The 22,099-nt window shown below is 38.2% G+C and overlaps 2 protein-coding genes across 4 annotated transcripts in view; one reads left to right on the top strand and one right to left on the bottom strand.

The window, feature by feature from the left end:
• Nucleotides 1-22,099, top strand: part of LOC149321939 (A-type potassium channel modulatory protein KCNIP1) — a 799,364-nt gene that overhangs the window by 71,978 nt on the left and 705,287 nt on the right. The window lies entirely within an intron of this gene.
• Nucleotides 1-22,099, bottom strand: part of LOC149321942 (putative calcium-activated potassium channel subunit beta) — a 31,268-nt gene that overhangs the window by 4,008 nt on the left and 5,161 nt on the right. The window contains exons 2-5 of one of the 3 annotated variants that reach the window (XM_089531717.1): nt 20,132-20,239; nt 8,392-8,561; nt 5,246-5,441; nt 1,061-1,351 (exon numbers count right to left, since the gene is read on the bottom strand). In XM_089531717.1, the coding sequence (XP_089387843.1) occupies nt 1,067-1,351; nt 5,246-5,441; nt 8,392-8,528 (618 nt within the window). In that variant the 5' untranslated portion in view covers nt 8,529-8,561; nt 20,132-20,239 and the 3' untranslated portion in view covers nt 1,061-1,066. Of the gene's footprint in view, nt 1-1,060; nt 1,352-5,245; nt 5,442-8,391; nt 8,562-20,131; nt 20,240-22,099 lie in introns of those variants that run through there. The other 2 variants (XM_089531727.1, XM_089531708.1) reach the window with 2 other exon arrangements.

The raw sequence follows: 22,099 nt of genomic DNA, 5'->3' as shown, positions 1-22,099 counted from the left end.
GGAGCAACAACAAAAAAATCTGATGGTCCAAATCTGGCCACATATGCAAGTGGTTTGGATTTCAGGTGGGGTGTTAAAAATATGATATAATCCCTTTCTGGTGTTCCCTGTTTCTCTAATACTGTCAAATAATAATAAAGTGTTCAAACACACTCTGTGCATGTTTATTCAGAAGTAAGTCCACTGAGTTTGATGATATTGATCCCGTACTCTTTGAGTTTGCTTAGGCTATCATCTTTAAGCCAAACAGCAACTGGATAAGGCAAAAGTCTATTCTTAATGTTGTTATGGGCACAGTAAAGTCTCAGAAATAGTGTGTGTGCACAGACACATAAACTCAAGTGTGAATCCTGGCCTAAATCTAATTTTAAGTTCCAACAAGAGCAGATGCATTCAATCAGTGGGAACTTAGTAAATGGGCCACAATGGACTCAAGGGCCACAAGTCCCAGTATTCATCATCATTGACTATGCTAGTTGGAGTTAATTAGAGCTGCAGTTCAGCATCAGGAGGACTGCAAAATTCTTGCTCCTGATTTAGGCCTCTGAATTCTGCCTTTGCCATTGTGATATAATTACAGTGAAATACTTGAAGAGTATACTTGGTTTTGGTTTTTATTTTCCCTTAGGATGAAATAGCAAGTGGCCCCTTGAAAATATTTTGGTCAGGTCACTTGCCTTTCTCTGAGACTGATGTGCTCAAGGCCACTCATTGGGTTTCCATGACTGAGTTGGGGATTTGAACCCTGGTCTCCTGGCATCCTAATCCATCATTCAAACCAGTTGCTCATGTTAGCTCCCTTAGAAAATGCAGTGCAAGTCTCAAGCCTGTTCTTGCACATACATCACTGTGTTCATTTGGCCCATGATAACTGCTGTTTTTTAAAAAACAAATCTGCAAAATGTTGAGAACATACACAAATCCAGTGTCTTTGTGTGTAAAAAATAGAGCCAGTTCCGTCTCGCCCACATTTCACCCACAGCTGTGAACTCTGTTTTTCCTTTTCAGTTTACTATCTTGTTAATCTAGAGTGTAGAAATAAAGCACAGGTAGCTTTGGAGACATTCTATATACCTGTTCTGTATTGTGTTGCAGATAATACAGAAATATACTGACTTATTTTCACCATGATGATGATCAAGAGTCCTCCAAATAACATCAAACTTGGCCAAACAAAAGCAAAGGAAAGGCCCTCTGGAGGATATAATCTCTTTAGGATGACACTCTCTTCTTTTCTTGATGGATCATAGTAACAGGAGAATGTTTGATGCTTTCTGAAATTTTCTGTTATTGTTTTCACTAGCTTTTCAACTTCGCTATAGTTCTCCATATTTGGGGGGATGTAGAAGCACTGCAGAAACAAATAACCCATCATATCTGTTATTACAATAATCTGTGGATAGGAAAAACTGTAATTTGAGGGCATCCTTAATAAATTTAAATAAATAAAACTGTCAACTATGCACTTGATCATGAATTAGTCCAATATTATTCCAATTTGCTTACAGAATAAATTAGTTTCAGAATGCCACCCCCACATCACAGAATCTTGCACAGAATAACTCTTGAACTTGAAATAGTCTGAAAACTGTGCAGTTTTGAAGACTCCTGCAATGGGGAAATATTGCAGAAATTACTAGTTATTTATTTTGAGAATAAAACTAGTGAAGGATTATATCCAAACATTAGAATGTATGAAAAAATTGCAGGACTTACTTTCTGAACATTCAGGAAAGGGAGTTCCTAGTTTGGATTTGGGTTTTTGAGCTCTTTATTTTCAAGTCAAAGCCTTGTATCATTCCCAGTTTTTGTATGTGCTGTAAGTTATTGTACTGAACCTTAAAATATTTTGGAATGTTTAGGCTATGTTTAGACTAGGAAGATTATTGCAATGGGGTTAAAACATTCCCTGGTGCGTTCTAACGTGCACGCGCGGGGGCGCGCACGGAGTGTGATGGAAACCCGATGGGACCCAGAACACTATTTTACTGCACAGTGGAATGCTGCCGTTGTCACCAGGCGTTCCCATCACGTTCCCATTGAGTTCCAGGGGATGCCATTTCTGGGAACTGTTTCAAAACGTCCCCAGAAACGGCGTCCCCTGGAACTCAATGGGAACATGATGGGAACGTCTGGCAGCAATGGCAGCCTTCTGCTGTGCGGTAAAATAGCATTCTGGGCCCCATCGGGTTCCTATCACGCTCTGTGCGCACCCCCACGCATGCACATTAGAATGCACCGGGGAACGTTTTAACCCCAGTGCAATAATCTTCTAAGTGTAGTGTTGGTAATTCCATTTTTAAAAATAAATTAGTTCCAAAAGTTGTTTATCATTTCCTATTAGCCAGAGTGGGGAAAATTTGGCCCTGTAGGTGGTCTTGGACTTCAACTTCTATTAGTTTTCAACAAACTAACCAATCTTGATGGATGATAGAATCTGCAGTTCAACTATGGCTGGAGGGACACAGCGTGCACAGATCTATCATAGGCATTTAGGCTGGGAATAAACACTATTGAATTGAATTCAATTCAGTTCCGTGGGAGTTGTTCCCAGGTAAATGGGCGTAGGGTTGTAGCCTATGGATGGGACTAGAATTCTAATCTATAATTCTAAACATACGTCTTAGAAAATAAGACATATTGGATATAATAGGATTATTTATGTACAAACATGCAGAGTATTGCTCTATCCATGTACCATGATTTAAAATATACTACAAATGCTTACATTTTTTTTTTTTGGCACCTACTGATATTGGGGTTAATAGTGGCCTCATTCTCACTACATAATAAACCATTTTTGAGTCGAACTGATGAAGTGATTTAGCACCGAATAAATGTTGACACTTTTCAAATTGTGATTGAATCTGCCTGTTTCAGTTTCCTCCACTTCACGTTCACATTCATCAATAGGATTTAATCAAAATGAAGTTGCGTCACAGGGGTGACCATGCCACAGGGAACTGAATCCAATCGACAGCACTTTCACACTTGTGCTGAATCGATTCATTTAAAAAGATGCAGGGAATGCTGCAGATTTGGAATAACCGGTTTAACTGAGTTTAGCACTGTGCCACCCCCCACCCTGGATACTGCATTAGAAATTTGGCACAAGTTCAAACAAGGGCCCTTTAAACCAGTTTACATCATTTTGAAAACCAGTTTATTAAATAGTGTGAATGAGGCCATAGGATATCAGAGAGATCAAGTTGATGTTCTGTTGGAACTAGTGAACATGGTCTGAAAGGATTTATTCAGCAAACCCATGTGAAATACTTCAGAAATTCAGAAAAAAATATGAAGCAACAGTATTAGGTCAGATTGTTTGGGAGGAGAATGAAGGATATCCATTGTTTGCATTTACCTGAGATTAGACTGTGATAAAAAGTTTAAATTTGTTATTTTTATTGGAATATAAATACTTTTAAATAATGTTTTGCCCTGCAGGTCTGGTTTCAGCTTAGAATCAATAAGTTCACTGCAACATTTTATTTTATGTGTGAAAACAAATAACCTCTTTCCTAAATGTGGTAATAATATTTTAATGAAAAGCAACAGCACATTGCAAATGGAGAACTGAAAACAGTTACTTACAAGAAATAATCCTAGCATGAATGAGTACCTACGTAATCATCCTTCTTCCTAATTATCTTTGCATGCCTGAGACAGAATGTGTAAGGTAAGCAACTATTCATGGACTTGGAAAAATTGTTGAAGCTTCTATTAGGGAAATTGGCTTGATCATTCATTTATCTAGGGATTTTGTATCTACAATGTAAGTAAATACAATGATTTCCTGCTAGACTATGAATTAATGCAAGCCACTAAAACTAATAACACATGATGCTGAAAATAAAACAAATGGAAACACTCAAGTAACAACTCCACCTGAAATAGTAACTGATTCCCTCTTTGAAAAGAACTTTTGATGGCTTCTGTTATGAGCCTGAAGCTGAAAGCACTTGATTTTATATTGTAATGGTTTGGAGTATATTATATTTAGGAATGAGTAGCTTCAGTTTTGTCTACTTTATTGTTCTCACACTAGTAACACGGGGGTTCCTGGGGAATTCCTTCATTTTCATTACAACAAGCATTTGGAGTTTGGAATGTTAGTAATGGACTACATACATTCTTGCTTCATGATAACAATTTTAAAAGTGTCTTCCTCCCCATAAGATTTTCTACAATGGGAAGAAGGTAAAACAGAATTTCTCATTTTAATAAAATAAAAAAATACTTAAACAATTTGGAAGTACAAAGCTTTGGAGTTCAAAACCCCTGAACAAAAAAATCTTTTAAATAAAAAGCCTTTTCCTCATGTCATGCAGATTTTGGGAAATGCACATTGGGAGGAGCTACATATTACAACTTTTCAAGTGCCATCCCAGGAAACATATTCATTAATGCAGAACCTCATAGTTGGAGATGGTAGTCAGAATCTAACAGATAGTATGGACTTTCAAGCTAAGCATGCAGGTGCTTTGTCCTGCCAATGAGATGTTTAAAAGAATGTGATAACAAGCATTTGATGTGTCTTTCTTTCAACTCCCTTGACCAAAAATCGTACATTTAAAAACAACGATAACACATGTCTAGCACTGAGTCTAGTTCAGAATTGCTATCCAATCAGAGGGTTGCATAATCTGGCAGGAGAGGCACATGGTCCCAGAAACTGCCATCTTTTCCTCCTTGCTACTCCTGGGTCAGGACATCATGACCCAACAATGAAAGATGTCTTTTTAGATTCTGTTGCATATTTTAGAGTCAAACTATGTGATACAGAAAGCATGTTGCTAGAAGCAGAAGTTCCTGAAGTGCTGACAGGTCTGATTACCACAGCACAAGCTTTTCACAGCTACATTAGTGTGAAATGTATCTTTCTTCATTTTGTGATTGGCTATTAGGTTTCATTTGCAAGTCTAACTGTTCAGAAATAAAGTAGCAGTGTAATCACATCCTCACACATTCACTTCACATGCTTTCAGCTCTTAAATGTCTGATATATCCTCATACATCTGGAGTTTGACCAGTATTTTGCCTCTGTTCTCACCCAGCCCAGGATTAGGAAACTCTGCAAATGAGGATTTCCTGTTGCAATACTACTTTCTGATTCTCTTCCCTGCCTTCAGTCCTGCAGTATCTCAAGCTTTGTGTAGCTGCATGTCAAAGAGTATATAGACTGAGTGGCTGTGAAAATCTGAGGTTTATATTCAAAAACATTTCTAACAAATAGAACTCAAACCTTGGGATTTTTGTCCACGGTGTCCTCTGTGTGATAGAGCTTTACTACTTGCCCTAACAGTGTCAAATTGACCTGGACTTCCAGACAAGGATACCGGAAAATATTCTCATCGCCAGAGCCTTCATTGTATAAACAGTGGACTTTTTCTCTGATGGTAGCCTTAATCAGTTGGCATACACTCTCATTTGTCCAGACACTGTAAAAACAAAAAAGAAATTATACTTAGAGTCAGAGATCACTGCTTTCCAGGAATTCATCTGTGATTTTATTCCATAGTCTGAGTCTCACTTCTATTGAATTCTGAAATCCGAAATACCGTATTTTCCGGCATATAAGATGACTGGGTGTATAAGACGACCCCCAACTTTCCAGTTAAAATATAGAGTTTGGGATATACTCACCGTATAAGACTACCCCTCTTCCAATGCACACCAAATAAAAATTTAAAAAACATCAGATTTGATTTCAATATGGTAATTTTAATTCAAATGCTTATGACATTCAGATATTTAGCAGGAAAACTTATTGTATACAAAGCCTGCTTGGGTTGGTTAGCTCTCCCTGCCTGCCCAGCCCTCCCTGTTTCCAAGACTATCAGAGCGGTATTGCAAACACGGCTTTTTTCCATACCCCAGGCGTCCCGGACAGGCTTGCTCTGCCCTTCAGTTACATATGTGGCGACTGCAGATTCTCCAGTCTGGCTCAGAAGTTTCTGCACCTGCCCTATAAGATGACCCCCGGCGTATAAGATGACCCCCGATTTTTGAGAAGATTTTCCTGGGTTAAAAAGTAGTCTTATATGCCAGAAAATACAGTACTCCAAAATCCAAAATGGTCCATATGCATGGCTGAGATAGTGACACCTTTGCTTCCTGGTGGTTCAGTCTACACAAACTTTGTTTCATGCACAAAAAATTTAAAAAATATTATGTATAAAATTATCTATGTGTATAAGACACATGCAAAATATAAATGAATGTCATGTTTAGACCTGGATCCTATTTCCAAGATATGTCATTATGTATATCCAAAATCTGAAAAAATCCAAAATCCAAAACATTTCTGGTCCCAAGTATTTTGGACAAAGGGTATTCAACCTGTATTTAAGTTTGAAAAACAGTTCTACTGTTTCTAATATAGTTTGCCATGGGCAAAATGAAGTGAGACTGAACTGAAATGTAGGACATGTTTTCAAACTTTACCTTTTGTTCGGAAATTAAGCAAACAAACAAAAATAAAGAAATTAGGGCTCACTTTTGATAAATTATGTGGGAATATGTGCTAAATTTTAACATTATAAACAATTTGAATGCAATAATATTATATCTAGAGTTCTTATGCCACCACTCCTGTTCATAACTACTTTCAAACAATGTTTATAATTTAAAATATTTAAACATGAATATAAAGTATTATATCATAGTGCAAACATAAATTAGTACAATCTTTCCTCATCCATTTCTTTTGACCTGAGAATGCTAACAATAGCAAGAAATCTAGTTCCAGATCATCCAGGAAGAGATCAGAGGAGACTCCACAGAGAAGTCCTCCTTCTGTGACCTCCACTACAGTGCCCATATTTACCATATGGCCTCTAGGTATCCCATGGTTCCCATGAGACCTCTACCTCCTCACTGCTTTGTCACCCAATAATTTCAGGATATTCCTCCAAAATTCTAGGAGTTCAGTGTGTGTAAGTGCCAGTCTGTTCCAATGAGTTTATGTATTCTAGGCATTTGAAAGTGTCTCATCTACCTGAACATTTATGGGAAATGACTGTTTTGTTTGGTGTAAAAGTAGGGCTGTAGATGATACTTGCCTAAGAAAGACTTTGAATTCAGACCATCTTGATAAGGATCTATTTGGCTCAGGAAGGTATTGTAATACCTGAATGATAGCAATGGAGAACTACATGGTGCTAAAGATGTTGATTATTGGTAAATATATGAACTCAAATACATTTGGAATATTGGGCTAAATGTGAATCATGAAATGGATGAATGCAGTGTGCACATACCTCCCTTCCATTAGGCAAAATCATATGGTAGCCTGAGATAGTAGAGGAATGGATGAGAAGGATCATAAAGTCCCTTTCTGTTATCAGTTGTGGAAAAACAACCCTGTCCTTTTTATTCAATTGAAGCAATACTTCTCTGTCACTTTGGGTAGCTTCCTTACATAGGTAGTAGGAGAGGTATCATTTCATCAGTGCCATTTTGCCTCAAGCAACAAAAACCTTGGGACAGCCCCAACAAATATGTAAATATGCTGTAAGGCTTCAAAGTAGTCATTATATAGAGCTGAAGATAAAAAAGTGCCAGAATGCAGGTGTGCAGGGAGATGTAGAACATTGTTAAAAGTATCTTCCACTAGATACGATTGTTATTGCACTCACAATTCACATTGATTTGTTTTTCTGTAACCTGTTGTTCAAGAATAATGCTCTTAAAAACCATTTTTAATAATAATGGTCTTAGCTGAACTGGAATAATAAAATATGCATATAGTTTTGGTACATCCTTGGTCTTTAAAAAAGCTATCTGTATAAATGAGCATAAGTGGTTTCATTCGCTTACCATACACATTTTCATTTGTTCCTAGTATTATTGTTTGCCAAAGTCTAGTCTTTGTTGTTTACAAAGGCAGTTGCTTTTATTATAGCAGTATTCTCCCCACCATAAGTATTTTTGCAAATAGTGAAAAGGTATGTAATGAAATGACAGATTTTGTCTTAATTTTGAAGTGTATAATTGCTTTTCCAGATCATACACAGCTCACCAGATATACTCAGTATTTCTTTAGCTAACTCTGGCTGTCTGAAAAGGTATTGTTATGACAATGCAGATTACTGAGACTGTTGAGATCTCAACCACAACTACAAACAGGGATAAAAAAAAATCTGCTTTAAAGGCTAGAGCTCCTTCCATTTAAAGAATGTGAGTTCCAGCTCCTGCAGACAGACATTTTTCAATTCAGAATATTTTGCAATAAAGGTATGTTATAAATGTACATACTCAAGTAAGTTCTTCCACAAAGCAGTAGACTGTCCATTCTGAGAAACCATCATTGACCAGAGTTATTGTTGATAATGTTCAACACTCAGGCCAGTGGGCTAGGGTGCTGTCAGTATGAATAAGCCCACTTACCTTCTTTTGTATGAAGGAACAATGGTGATCCCAATAAAGAAATACATCATCATTGAGCATGCCACCATTCCCAAGCCCAGGAAGAGTGCTCTGGTCTCCCCACGCTTCTGTGCTGTCACCAGCTTTTTGCCCAGCATGGCTTATTATGGTGGATTCTATAGCCTTTATCCCTGGGTAAAAATAAAATAAGTAACAATTTACCACTATGATAGTTCAGCACAACTGCAAAGTGTTGGAAATACAGTTGCCCCTCTATTTTCATGCAGGATCCATTCCACCCCCACCCCCCCACCCCCGTGAAAATAGAAAATCATTGATATTCAAGCCTCTTTGGCTTGAATGGCAGTTTGTGCCTGTGTCCTATTTTGTCCCTCTCCATTTGCTGCCTGCAAACGGGCAAGGGATGTGGATTCCAAGTCCACGAAAACAGAGGGGTGACTGTATTGTGGAATTTGTTTCTGTGCATATTTTTTGAATCCAATAAACCAGAGGAGGGCAAAGTGTGGCCCTCCAGATGTTGCTAGGTTGAAGCTCCTAGCAGTTCTCACTATCAGCTAAGCTGGCTGAGATTGCTGGTGATTGTGATCCAACACATTTTGCCAACCATGCTATAAAAACCTATTTTCCAAATAGGTTGAGTTCCCAAATAAATGTTATAATGTGTAGCATAAAATGCCAGTTCATTACATTCAATTCATATCTTTGGGGATTTAATTAGAAATGAAAAGTCAGGCCTGTTACAGACAGGCCAAAATAAAGCTGCTTCGAGTCACTTTGGAGGTATGGTATTTCAATGATGCATGAGTCCTAAGAGTCCAAAAGTCACACCAAAGCTGCACTCCAGTCCTTAGGACCGGAGCGTGGCTTTGGTGCAACTTTTGGACTCTTAGGACGCATGCATCATTGAAATACCATACCTCCAAAGTGACTTGAAGCAGCTTTATTTTGGCCTGTCTGTAACAGGCCTCAGATGTTTAGACTTCCATGCCTTTGTGTATTTTTAAAATGGTGATAGGTCTTTTATATTTCCCATATAAAAGACCTATCACCCAACAGAAATGTCTGCTGATACTTTTTGCGCTGTACTTGTCAGGTGTCTATATTTCTTTCACAGAGTGTTTTATGAGACTGTACAATTCAGGACATGCGATTCAGCTCTTGTGAAATAACAGTCCCTGCAGTTCTGGTCCAAAGTAATTTTACAAGTTCAATATCAAGTGGGATTAAAAAAAACATTAATCATGGGTGGTTCTTCTTCCTAAAAATGTTTCAGAGGATATACTTTCACCTTTAAATACAAGTCTACAAAGGGATCTTGCAACACTTTTGAAGACACTGAAAGATAGACATTGGAAGCATGAGTTTTCATAGACCCATGATTTTCCATAGATCCAAATGCACTTGAGGAAGTAGGCTCAAGTCTACAAAATCTCATGCTACCAACTTTTATATTTCAGTTTGTCTCAAATATACTGTAAGACCCCTTTGCATATTAATTTTCCAGGTTAGCATGGCTATATCTTTGGACTTTAAAGATGAGGTGACCAAGTGTTGCTGTTCTTTTTGTTTACCCTTTCTCTCCTCCAAAACAAGCATCTCTGCCTCTTCCAGTGGGACTACTGGAACAAATTTTCCCTACAGTAACAATGCCACATTATTGAGAAAGACACTCTGCAGTAAAATGATTGCCTCCATTGGTCCCAGGAGGATGGAACAGGGGTGATGATGCCATTGACTGTTTTCAGTGACCTGCAGCACTAAGGCCAAACCTAGCTATGATGCTTTGAGTGAATTCATTTGACATCCTCAGTTTTTCTTTTGCATTTCAAGGGAATCTCCCATTGCCTTCAATAAATTTAACAAGCTTTCCTTGATAGAAGCTTATGAGAAGCAGTTTTTGTTGCAAAAGTGACTGGGAGGGAGGGAGGAAATGAAGGAAATAATAAATCAAACCTCAGTTTTTCCCTCAGGACTTCTCAGGCTTCCCCTGGCTGCTATTGACATAACAATAACAACAACAACAAAACCTATGAATGTTAATTGCATTCACTTGAGTTCAGTTCTCAAGAGGAAGGCACGCTTGTTTGATACAGACATTTGCTTAATGCATGTGTTGAGGATGGACTGAACATGATTCATTTTGCTTTACTTAAGTCTTTCTATTAAGGTGGATTGTGCTTTTGCAATATTCTGATGCTGTCAAAACACCAGACCTATTTATAGTAATGTTGGCTGTGGGTTTGTGCTGAATGTCTGCCAGTAGTTACTAATGCATTAGCAACCATATCATTTGAACCTGCTGTGATCGGGGAGCTAGACAAAATACAACAAGCAACAATACAAAATAAAACAAGTAGAAGCACAGGCAGTACTTCTCCTGAACAGGTTGCTCATCAAGAACAGGAGCAATTCACATTCTTTTCCTGGGATAAGTCTAGGGGGCAACTGGTGTTCACCACTGCAAATCTTAACAGAATTACTCAGGGATGGTCCAATTTTGCAATTGATTATGAGAAGGAAATTTTCTTATTTCACTTTCAACAATCCTGAAGGTGTTGAGATCTCAACCAATAACTTGGTTTGATTATATCTTGCCCATCAACTGTTTGAGGAGGGTATATGGTTTCAACCTGACCTCAGGGCAACCTGAAGTCCTTCTTCAGCAGTCAAAATATGTGTATGTTTTTTGGGGGACTGTTTGTTACAGATATGTCCTCCTCCTCCTCTTTGACCTTTATATGAAGTGTTCTGATGAAATGAGAAAGGAATTCAGCTTCTGCCTGTATTTCATGGAGCAGGCATTAGATCTTCCCCACACAAGTAGAATTGCCTCTGAACCCTTATTTTTGAAAATTTTCTCTAGTTCAAAATACATCTGTAAAGGGATAACAAACCTATTCATTTGTAGTTATTTGACACTAATGGCTTAGGTCACCTTTCTGGTCAATCTATGATGGCGGCTACATTCAGGGGAATATCCTGTTGGTTTTCATGTACTTTTTGGCCTAAATTATTCATCTGTCTGGGGATGGGATTTGGAGATGCTGTTTAATGGTGCTGCTGATCCCTACTGGGTTGGTGAAATTCACATGGTGGTGCTAGGGAGTCCTTATTCAGTATCAAAATCCTGTGTTGTCCCACAGGGTTCCTTCTTGTTCCCCAGATTGTAGAGTATACATATTGCAATCTCTGGAAGATCATTCAGTGTTTTGTGGTTTAGTGCCTCCAATATGCTGATGACACCAAACTCTCTCCAACTTTCCACTTAAATTCAAGGAAGTACTTCTCATTCTAAATTAGAGACTACTGTTGTTAATGGTCTGGAAGAGGGTGAATAATTTAAAGTTTAATTTAGAATTGATGGGAAAACTCTTGGTTGATAAAAAGCAGATGGTGAAACAGAGATTCAGCTTGTGTTGTGCAGTGTTTTTTTTTATTTAGTATTTTTGAGATTTTACAAAAACAAAACCGACTTATCTACTTTCCATACAGATACATACTTTTATATCTTAGTCGTTTTTTTTTTTTACAAAACCCCCTAAATATCCCCTCAGTGCAACCCACCCCCAGAGCCATTCCCGTCTTTATACTCCATCCAAAATTTTAACTCCTCCTGTGGAGGTAATTTCCCATCTTCTTTTCTTAATACATTTTCAATAAATTTTTTCCATATTTCATCAAAATCATTTCTTTTCCATAATCCTTTTTTTACTTTCAATTTACATGTTAATTTGTCATTAACTGCTAACTTCCAAACTTCTTTATACCAATCCTCCAATTTCACATTTATTTTTGTTTTCCAATTTCTTGCTATAATTAATCACGCAGCAGTAAACAAATTTGTTACAAAGTTTTTTCTTCTTTCCATTCTACTTCGTTGTATATAGATACCAATACTATATTTGGTTTTCTATCTATCTTTATATTCATAACATTTTCTATCTCTAATATTACTATTTCCCAAAATTTTTGTACGTATTTACATTGCCACCACAATGTAGATATGTAGATATGATCCTACTTCCTGACAACCTCTCCAACAATATTTTGAATTCTCTTTGTTTATATTATGTAGTGTCACTGGTGTCAAATACCATTTCCAAATCAGTTTATAATAATTTTCCTTAATTCGCACCGATAAATTTTTCAAACGTCTTTGTTCCCAAATCTTATTCCATTCATTATCACAAATTTTACATCCTAATTCATCTTCCCCTATTTCTTTTAAAATAGTTTGATTTAATTTTTCCCTTTTATTGTCCATTAATATTTTATAAATTTTACTAGTTATACCTTTCATATTTTCATTTTCCTCCATTTCTTTTCCTTTCTGAACTATTTGTTCAAACTGTGTATAGTGTTGTGCAGTGTTACAGTACCCTTAGGTTCACAGGAATGGTCCTGGATTCAGTGCTGAACCTGCTTGTCCAGGGTCACTTGTGCCCAGCAGTATGTTTGCATAGCTACAGCTAGTGTGTAAACTGCATCTTTTCATACAGTTGTTGAATCTAGCCACAGTGACAGATACCCAAATTTAAATTCCATTTGGGTCACTGAAAAATGCTTCGGCCACATTGTTGTCTAGAGGGAGGAACAGGTAGCATGAGGCCTCCGTGTTCTAACAGCTTCATTTGCTCCTAGCCTCTTTCTGAGTATAATGTAAGACACTGATAAAGCCATAATAACTTGAAACAGGGCTATTTGAAAAACTGCATTCTCCCTTAAAAAAACCTGCCTCTGTATAAGATCCTGTGCAGAGGTTCTTCTCTCAGCCCCACCACACCAGAAACAAGTTTGACTGTGACAGAAGAGAATGCCTTCTTGGCAACTGCATGTAGGCTCCAAAACTCTCTGCCAAGGAAAACTAGACTTTTTCGTCTCTGTTTTCCATTTGCAACCAAACATATTATTTTAAAATTCAATACCCTAATCATTTAAGTTAACTGTTTAGGTTGCTGGAGTTTTTAACTGGCTGGATGCTTTACTTGTCTTTCAGCACTAGTTTTGTATTTAAACTTTTTTCTGGGTTGTTGCCACTTGGTTGTAATTGAAGATGGTGGTGGTGTTTTTATTATTGCCTGCTTTGAATGCCATTTTGGTAGAATTTCTTTAAAAAAAACTTAATTGGTTGCCACTTGGTTTCTGAGAACAATAAAAACTGATGTTATTTCAGGATGAATCCTGGATTGGGACCACAGTACCAAGAGGAATGCTTGTACAGATAACTAGATCATCTTGATTCAGTGTTTCTCTCCCAGTAACTCACACCATCTAAAGTTAGGAGGATGTATTCTGCAGAGACAACCTTCTCAGAAATATTGCTCCCTTTATTGGCCTCTTATCCCAGAAAGGTGCACCTGGTGTCTAGTGTACAGTCTTTTTGGTACCAGGCAAACAGGATGTTTTACTGTGAAATTACAGTATTTTGATTGCTTCTGGTATTTATCTATTTTATGATGTTAATTTTGTTCCCACCACATTTAGATTGTTCTAATCAAGGAAGCAGTCATGTGAGTGTTATTATTTTTTAAGGACAGCAGATAACTGTTGTAAATAAATAACACTGGTAGAGAAAATCACTTGGATCCATTCTGACATGGATGCTGTAGTTTGTACAGTTCCAGTGTATGTAACTTTACACGTACCTTGTCCAGAAACAAAAGATAACTTCGTGTGTATACAATCCAAAGATGCTGAGTGGATCTTTATTAATATGAGGTTTACCATATATGCACTGGATCCTTACCCTTCCTGGCTTAGAAAAGTGTCTGGGACAGGGTAAAAAGAGAGGGGACTGCCTCAGTGCAAGAAAGAAGTTTTCATCATATTTAAAAGAAGCAGCTGTGACTCTCTAGTTTAAGAAAAAATAATTCAGGAATTCTAATGTACTGAATAATTATCTGCCAGCTTCCAGTAAGGATGTAAATTTGTGCTTCGTTCTCACAAGAAAGAACAAATAATTTCAAAAATTTTCTCGCCACTTTATGATATTAATCTGACTTTTTGATTGCGTCTTTGTACACTTTGTGAGTTTTTGTGGAAAAAATCATTTGTGCAGAAAACAAGATATTTGGTGCTGTTGGAGCACAAAAATTAATACAAATGTTTTTAAAAAATCTCACAAGGCTTCATCATTTTCTTGACAGGATACCTCATAGTGTCCAGACTAGGGATATGGCCACATAGCCCAAAAAAACCACAAAAAACTATGGATGCTGGCCATGAAAGCCTTTGACTGTGCTTTGCAGAAAAAGACTGGGGGGGGGGGGGATGCAATTTGCAAAAAACACTGATTTGTATGCAAACATTTAAATATTGCATTTTATATATTTTCTGAATCAAAACATTTCTCTGGAGAAAAAAAAGTATGTGTATATATTTGCTGGAATGTATTTTCTTAAAATCTTGAAGTACAAATTATGCTTGAAACCTGTAGAAACCTTCATATTCTCAAGGAGCAGGTAGGAAAATGCTGAAATTATTAATTCTCGCATGCAGGAAATAAATGAAGATTAATATTTCTAGTTAAGATACTTTTTCTTATTTGTTATACTTCTCCAGATTCCTATTTGTGGGCAATGGTCCTGAAGTGTATGGTGGCCTCTTAACTCTAAGATTTTTTTTTTTTTTTTTGGGGGGGGGGTAATCTAGATCCATTTGAATCTGATTTCAGGTCTGGTTACAGGATGGAGACAGTTGTGATTGCCATAGTGGATGGCTCTGTTAGTTCTAGTTGAACCTCTCATTGGCTTTCAACAACATCATCCATGGCATCCTTTTGGGCCTCCTTTATGAGATGGGGATTCGGGATACTGTTTTTCATTGGTTTTGGTGCTTATGCCTTGAGTTTTCCTAGAGGGATGCTTTCAGAAAGTTGAACTGGGAGATTCCAATTCAACTCCCTGGCTGTTGGCCTTTGGAGTATGTGGGAGCTCTGTTATTTCGCTATTTAATATTTCCTTGAAAGTACATGGACAGTTTATCTGGATTTTTTGTGCTACCAAATGCTGCTCATACCCAGCTCTTTCTGTTTAAATTCCAGAATCAGCTTTAATTCTCATCCAGTGTGATGTCGGTAATGGAGGATGTCAGTGAGGACAAATGAAGCTTAATCCAGACAATACAGATATGGTCCTAGTCAAATGAAAGCAGGTCAGTGAATAATGGCCCTTTACAGATGGGCCATTTAGTACGTACTCTGTATGTACTAGGGTTGCCCAGGGGCTTCTCTTTCAGATGCCCCCAACCCTAGTATGTACAGGGTATGTACAAAATGGTGGCGCCCATTCTACATGGGCATCGCCATTAGGACGGAGCGGCACAGATGTGACGCCCTGGCGCCGCGGAAGGGCACCTGTGGCGCCCTTTCCACAACGCCAGAAGGAGCTCCATTTTGGAGCTCCTGGGTTTTGTGTCGCTGGCACAGCCTTTACACGGCTGCACCAGCAACACAAAGGAGTTGTCCCCTTTCTCCTTTCCCGACGCTGTTGGGGTGTCCTTGAGGCATGAAGCCCCAAGGACACCCCCTTTCTAGGCCGCTGGGAAGCGGCCTTTTGCCGCTTCCCCACTGCCTGGAAAAGCAGCGGATCGGGGTCTCAGGGCTGCCGCTGTGGCAGCTGAGGCCCCGATCATTCGGAGAAAGGGGCGGGTACAGGCCGCCCCAAAGGGGCGGTCTGTAAACCGCCACAGACTCAACCTATGCTGCATGGTGTCACAATCCTACTGAAGATACCATTTTGTAATTTGGGTGTACATCTAGATTCATTCCTGAACATGGATTGTCAGGCTTCAGTGGTTGCCAGAAGAGTTTGTGTCCATTCCAGGAAATGTTGATGGCCACGATGACAGGTGCCTTAGTTGCAAACCATCTAGATTACTATAATGTGGTCTACATGGGACTTCCTTTGAAGCATGTTAAAAATTTGCGCCTGGTTTAAATGCTGCAGCCAGACTGTTAACAGTAACTAGTTACAAGGCACATGTAATTAACTCCTATGTTACTACCACTCCATTGGCTAAACAGTCAATTTATGAGCTCATTTCAAAGTTCTCATTATTATGTATAGAGCCCTTTATGACCTGGTACAGGCTATATGAACAGTCATATGCTTCTATATGAATCTGCTTGGGCTTTGAATTATGAAGGAATATTATTTTAAGACATATGCTTAGTGAGAGAGACAAAATGGCCTTATTGGTGACTGCTCCAAGGGAGGGTAAGCTGGTTCCCTCTCTGTTTTCTTCTTCTGCCAGAAAACCAAGACCTGTCTATTCAGGCAAACCTGTTATAGCCAGGAACTTTAAACAGAGATACTGTACTTTTAAATAGTTTAATTCTTATCTAAATGGTATTAATGTATTATAGTATTATTTATTTAATTTGCATTTTACCAAGCATGATTTCATAGAATCATAGAATCATAGAATCGTAGAGTTGGAAGAGACCACAAGGGCCATCCAGTCCAACTCCCTGCCATTCAGGAAATCAAAAATTTATTGTATTTTTATTGAACTGTGGTAGAAAGATGGAATATACATAACAAAGTTACATTCCTTGGTAGGAATATGGCTGGTATGGGCTCCAAGCTATCTCTCTCATCACTCTAAAAGCTTCTTGTAGGATGAACCCATAGCCTGCTCTGTGTAACAGCTGGATGCCTTTCTTCACCAGATGACTGTCTTTGTGGTTAAGCACATCAGCGACTACAAGGGGCAAGCCAATGTTTTTGCAGTTACACCCATGTAATTCACATGTATAAAGGTCAAGGTGAAAGGAAATAATCAGTTTCACTTTCTCCAACATCTGAATTTTTGAAATCTCAGTTTCTCTCCATCTTGGGCTCTGAATAAATTTAAAGATATTGGCAGTTCCTAATCAAAACCAAACTTGAAATGAAAGCCTTACTCATCTGCACTGGCCAAATTCACGTACAGCTATTCCCACTATGGAAAACCATCCAAAACAATTGTGTATCTATTTCACCCAAATATATCAAACATAAAAAGCCTATTAGAGAAAAAGAGGAGGCAAAACCAATACATAAGTATGCAAACCTTTAAATATCTGGGTGGATTTCTTTACTTTCAAATTTGTTCCATCCTCAATATGATTATTATTTTTTTTTTTGCATCAGTCTATAATTTTTAAAAAAGAACTGAAATGAAATCCTATTTCTATCCCATTTCTGGTAAGAACTTGAGCACTAGACAGCTTGAAGACCTACTATGCCTAATGAAATCCGTCACAACTCCCTTGCCCATGGAAGTCTCAACATATATGTTTTTAAGCCCTGCCTGGCAATGCTGCTTCCCAGGATGCTTAGCTCAACTTACTCCACATTCCACTACGATGAAGGAAGTTTCAGAGCAATAGCACTGCTGAGCTTCCTCTGACATTTTCTGATGGTGCCTTTCGTGGCTGTTACAGTCAAGAGAAAATAATGAGTACTGATTTTGCAATTAATCCAGTGCATCATAGCCAAGTGAGCATGATATTTATGTACTACATCAACCAACTGTGGAAATAACAATCAAAATCCTGATTTGTGGGCATTCTGTTATGGGCAATCATTATTCTTAAATGAAGAACAAGAGAAAGACAAGGCAGCTTATTGGCAATGGCCACATTATGGCCTCAGCCCTGCAAGTTTTTACCCTTCGTAATTTTAGTGGACTTTGTACAAAATTTGTCATTTGTGATGCATATTAAGAGATGAGACCCTTAAAATAGTTTTTATGAGCTTTTTATCCCTTAGCTACGTACACTCAACAACTGCTACATTTTTGTTCACTGTATCTCATATTTTCTCCTACTCATGACAGACAAATATTTAGAGAGAGAAAAACAGGAGCTTTATTGCTTTGCTGCAGTCTAATTATTCTATGTATAAAACTCCAGTTCTAAAAAGGTTGGGTGTTCTTTGCAAGAAAAAGTAGAAAGAAAATGTAAATAAGAAAGCCATGTAGATTTTAAAATTAAGATGCCTAAGGCTATATTCAGATAAGTCTGAGAGCAGGAGGAAGGGAGGTGCGTGTCTGTGTCTGTATGTTTTGTGTGTTCTATTTCTTCCACCCTGTTTTTGTGTTGTTGTCTGTAGAACCTTACTTCCAGGTTTGGAGGGTTCCCCCCCTCGCCCTGTGCATGACTATCCACTCAAACTATTTTATTTTTTAAACAAGGGAATTCTCTCTTTTCCACTTTTAACACCCCTTCTGCAAACATGAGTGGCAGTTTTGTGAGTGTATACAAAGAAATCTTGCAGCACCTTTGAGACTAACAGGGAGAGAGAGAAAGAAAGAATTTGGTATCACGAGCTTTCATAGACTTCTTCCTCTAATACAGGTTTTAAGCTGCATTTGCAATGCAAAAATCTTCCTGTTTCACACCACTTCTGCAATGGCTCAATGCTGTGGAATTCTGGGAATGGAAAAATGGTGTGGAATTGGAGTTTTGTGAGACATTTAGCCTTCTCAGTCAGAGAGCTCTGACACTGCAGCAATTGACAATAATGGGGTGGGGCCATCCCCAGATGCTCAGATCTGCTGATGGCTAGCCTGCCAGTATGGAGGGCTGACTGTAGGTGTAGTCTGATAAAGAAAACTATAAGAATCCCATGTTTTATGTGAAATGAGATAAAATGATAACTGAATGAGATGGCATTTGATTTTTAGTTAATTTATTTAAACAGATGAGATCAGTGCCTTCTTGGTGGCTGCACTCAGACTTTTAGAGCTCTTGCCCTATGTTGGCTAGGATTCCTCCTTCCTACTTCTTCTTCTGCTAGGAAATAAAACCATTTGTATTCTGTCAGGCTTTTAGAAATTGACTGTGATGAGCTTTTAATGGTGTGCCATGCTGTTTTGTTGATTTAAAAAAAAACATGAACTTTTAATGAGTTTTAATGGTTTTAACTTTACCAAGTATTCAATTGCTTTTACAAATAACTTTCAAATGTATACCTTTTATTAATATTTTTGATAATTTTTAATCTGTATTGTTTTTAATACAGTGGGTCCTTGGTACCTGCTGGGGTTTGGCTCCTGGACTCCCCATGGATACTAAAATCCATGGATGCTCAAGTCCAATTAAATTCAGTGGCATAGTAAAATGGTGTCCCTTATATGAAATAGTAAAATCAAGGTTTGCTTTTTGGAATTTATATATTTTGTGGAATATTTTCCAGCTGTAGAATCCTTAAGGAATCCATGGATATGGAGGGCCGACTGTATGTTGTGAGCTGCCTTGTGTCCATTACTGGGGAAAATGTGGTATATACATAATAAAATAATAGCAATAATAAAAAATGAGCAAAGCCCTGAAGTAAAATAAGGCCTAGTCAGTATGGAAAGTTGCATCTACAAAACAGGTGTTAAGAAGGGCAATAATGTTATGATGTAAACCATTATCATTTCAAGATTACTGAGAAATAAGAGTTTGTTACTAAGATAATGCCTTTCCAGCATTCACAGGTTTGCTACTGGTAGGGATATGTGATAACACCCCTCTTTTATCCACCATTGTATTGTCCTGCAGTAGTGACAATAGTGATGTAATAGGAAGGAAAACTTCCATCAGTTTAAGGACCTGGTTAGTTTTATCCAGAATGAAACATTTTAGACACATCTCTGAGTATGCTTTGGTTATCTGTTTAAGTACACTTTAAGAAATGAATTTTGCAAAGTTTGCCCAGGAAAAGAGTAATTTACAAAGGAATGAGATTTCACTTTAAACTGGTATTACCTGCTGTGTCTGATTACTGGACACTTCAACAGAGATGGACATTCCTTTAACTATGTGACAGTAAGTCCTTGAGAATAACATTTGAGAGGCAGATGTTCTCTACTGGATCTGTGGAGCAGGGCATAAGTGGAAAACTGTATCAGAACAGAAAATCATAAAAATATCAATTATAGAAAGAAACATGACTAACATGTCCTCCCAAAGGTCCATGTAAAGATGCCTTTTTAAATAACTCTCATAATAGAAGGCCAGTTTATGTACATGAACCTATGGTATAAAACTAAGTTATGTCTTAAATTGGAATTTTGTAATTGTGCTGGCCAAATGGCTGTAATAAAGTTTGTTGTTGTTTTCTTTTCACTCAGTACCAGTCACATTAAAGATGAGTAGGAGAAATAGTGATGCAAATTGAACTGAACATTTTTTTTCGCCTATAGGATTCTGTTTCTAAGGACCTTATCACAGGGAGGTCCTTCCCTGGGAGAAACATCATCAGGACGTTGCAGAAGTGCCAGGATGTGATCAGGCCTGGCACTTCTAAAGTGTAATTGAGGCTTCCCACTATGGAATCGTCATGGAATTGTACACAGGGAAACCATTTTTGCATAATAGGATATCCTGTTATGCAGAAAATGTCTTCTTCTGGTTTCCGCAATGTTTTGATGACCTTTCTCCCACAGAAAGACCTCAGTGTGATAAGGTCCAATGAATGTAGCACTGAAAAACTATAACTATAATTACTGAAGGAATGAATGATAACCTTGGTGCACTTTATAGATAAGAAATCTGGTGGCTTATCCCAAAATCATCCCCAGGGAAACCTGAGCCCTCTCAGGATGGGATATATTATCCCAGTTTTTTCCTATGACTGCACTGTATCACAGATTGACCTAGACTTAAGAGAAGCGGTCTACAGTAGGGATGGAGGCATATAAAATTGATTCATATGTGGCAGTGTCTCATATGGCCATTAAGATCAAATTCTGTCACTCTTCATGTGATAGAGCTTCTCTCTCTCTCTTTTAAAATATTTTAATGTAAAATGCTTAAATATGCAACAAAAGGTTAAAAAAAAGTAAAGGTAGTTCCTTGACATGAATGTCTGTAGGGAGCAGTGTTCATCTCTGTTTCTAAGCCAAAGAGCCAGCGTTGTCCAAGAACTGCTGTGGTGGTCATGTGGCCAGCATGACTGCATCAGACGCTGTTACCTTCCCAATGAGAAGTGGTACCTATTTATCTACTTGTATTTGCATGCTTTCAAACTGCAAGGTTGGCAGAAGCTGGGAATAGTGATGGGAGCCCACCCCATCATTCAGAACCCAGGACTCGAACTGCCAACCTGCCGATCTTGCAATCAACAGAGTCAGCGTCATAACCACTTGAGCCACTGCATCCCATATGCAACAAAACATGCATATAAAAATAATACAAAAATAAGACTATTGTATTAACAATGCAAACATTCTGGCATGGTTTTTTTGTGGGTTTTTCGGGCTATGTGGCCATGTTCTAGAAGATTTTCTTCCTGACATTTCGCCAGCATCTCTGGATCCCTCTGCATAAGGGGAAATTAGCATATGCTGCAGCCCCATAGGAAGCAATGGGGCTTGTGGTCGTGGTGTGCGGCAGCACCACGGCATTCGCGCACCATGTGCATGCGCCCCATTAGTTCTCCTGGGGCATGCGACAGGCTCTTCTGGCACAGCTTTCAGCATATGCCGAAAGCCACGTATGGCGTGCCCGCATAAAACACGGGCACACTGTACATAGCAATACATTTTGTCATTCAGTTCTTATTATCGATTATATAATAATCCTGCCTGTAGGGTTCCATGTGTTTCTGGCAGGCATCTTTGAGCTCCTTTCAAAAAATATAAGCAATGAAGACTATCAATGTATGTCTTCAGTGTATGCATTCCAATGGGTTAATGTGCCCATTTTTAATTTGGTGATGAGGCTGAGTGGCCT

Source organism: Sceloporus occidentalis, unplaced genomic scaffold, assembly GCF_023333645.1.
Source record: "Sceloporus occidentalis isolate IW3139 unplaced genomic scaffold, rSceOcc1.0.p SCAF_1, whole genome shotgun sequence".
Lineage (NCBI taxonomy): Eukaryota > Metazoa > Chordata > Lepidosauria > Squamata > Phrynosomatidae > Sceloporus > Sceloporus occidentalis.
Note: the sequence above shows the minus strand (reverse complement) of the source record. Positions and strands in the feature narration are given on the sequence as shown.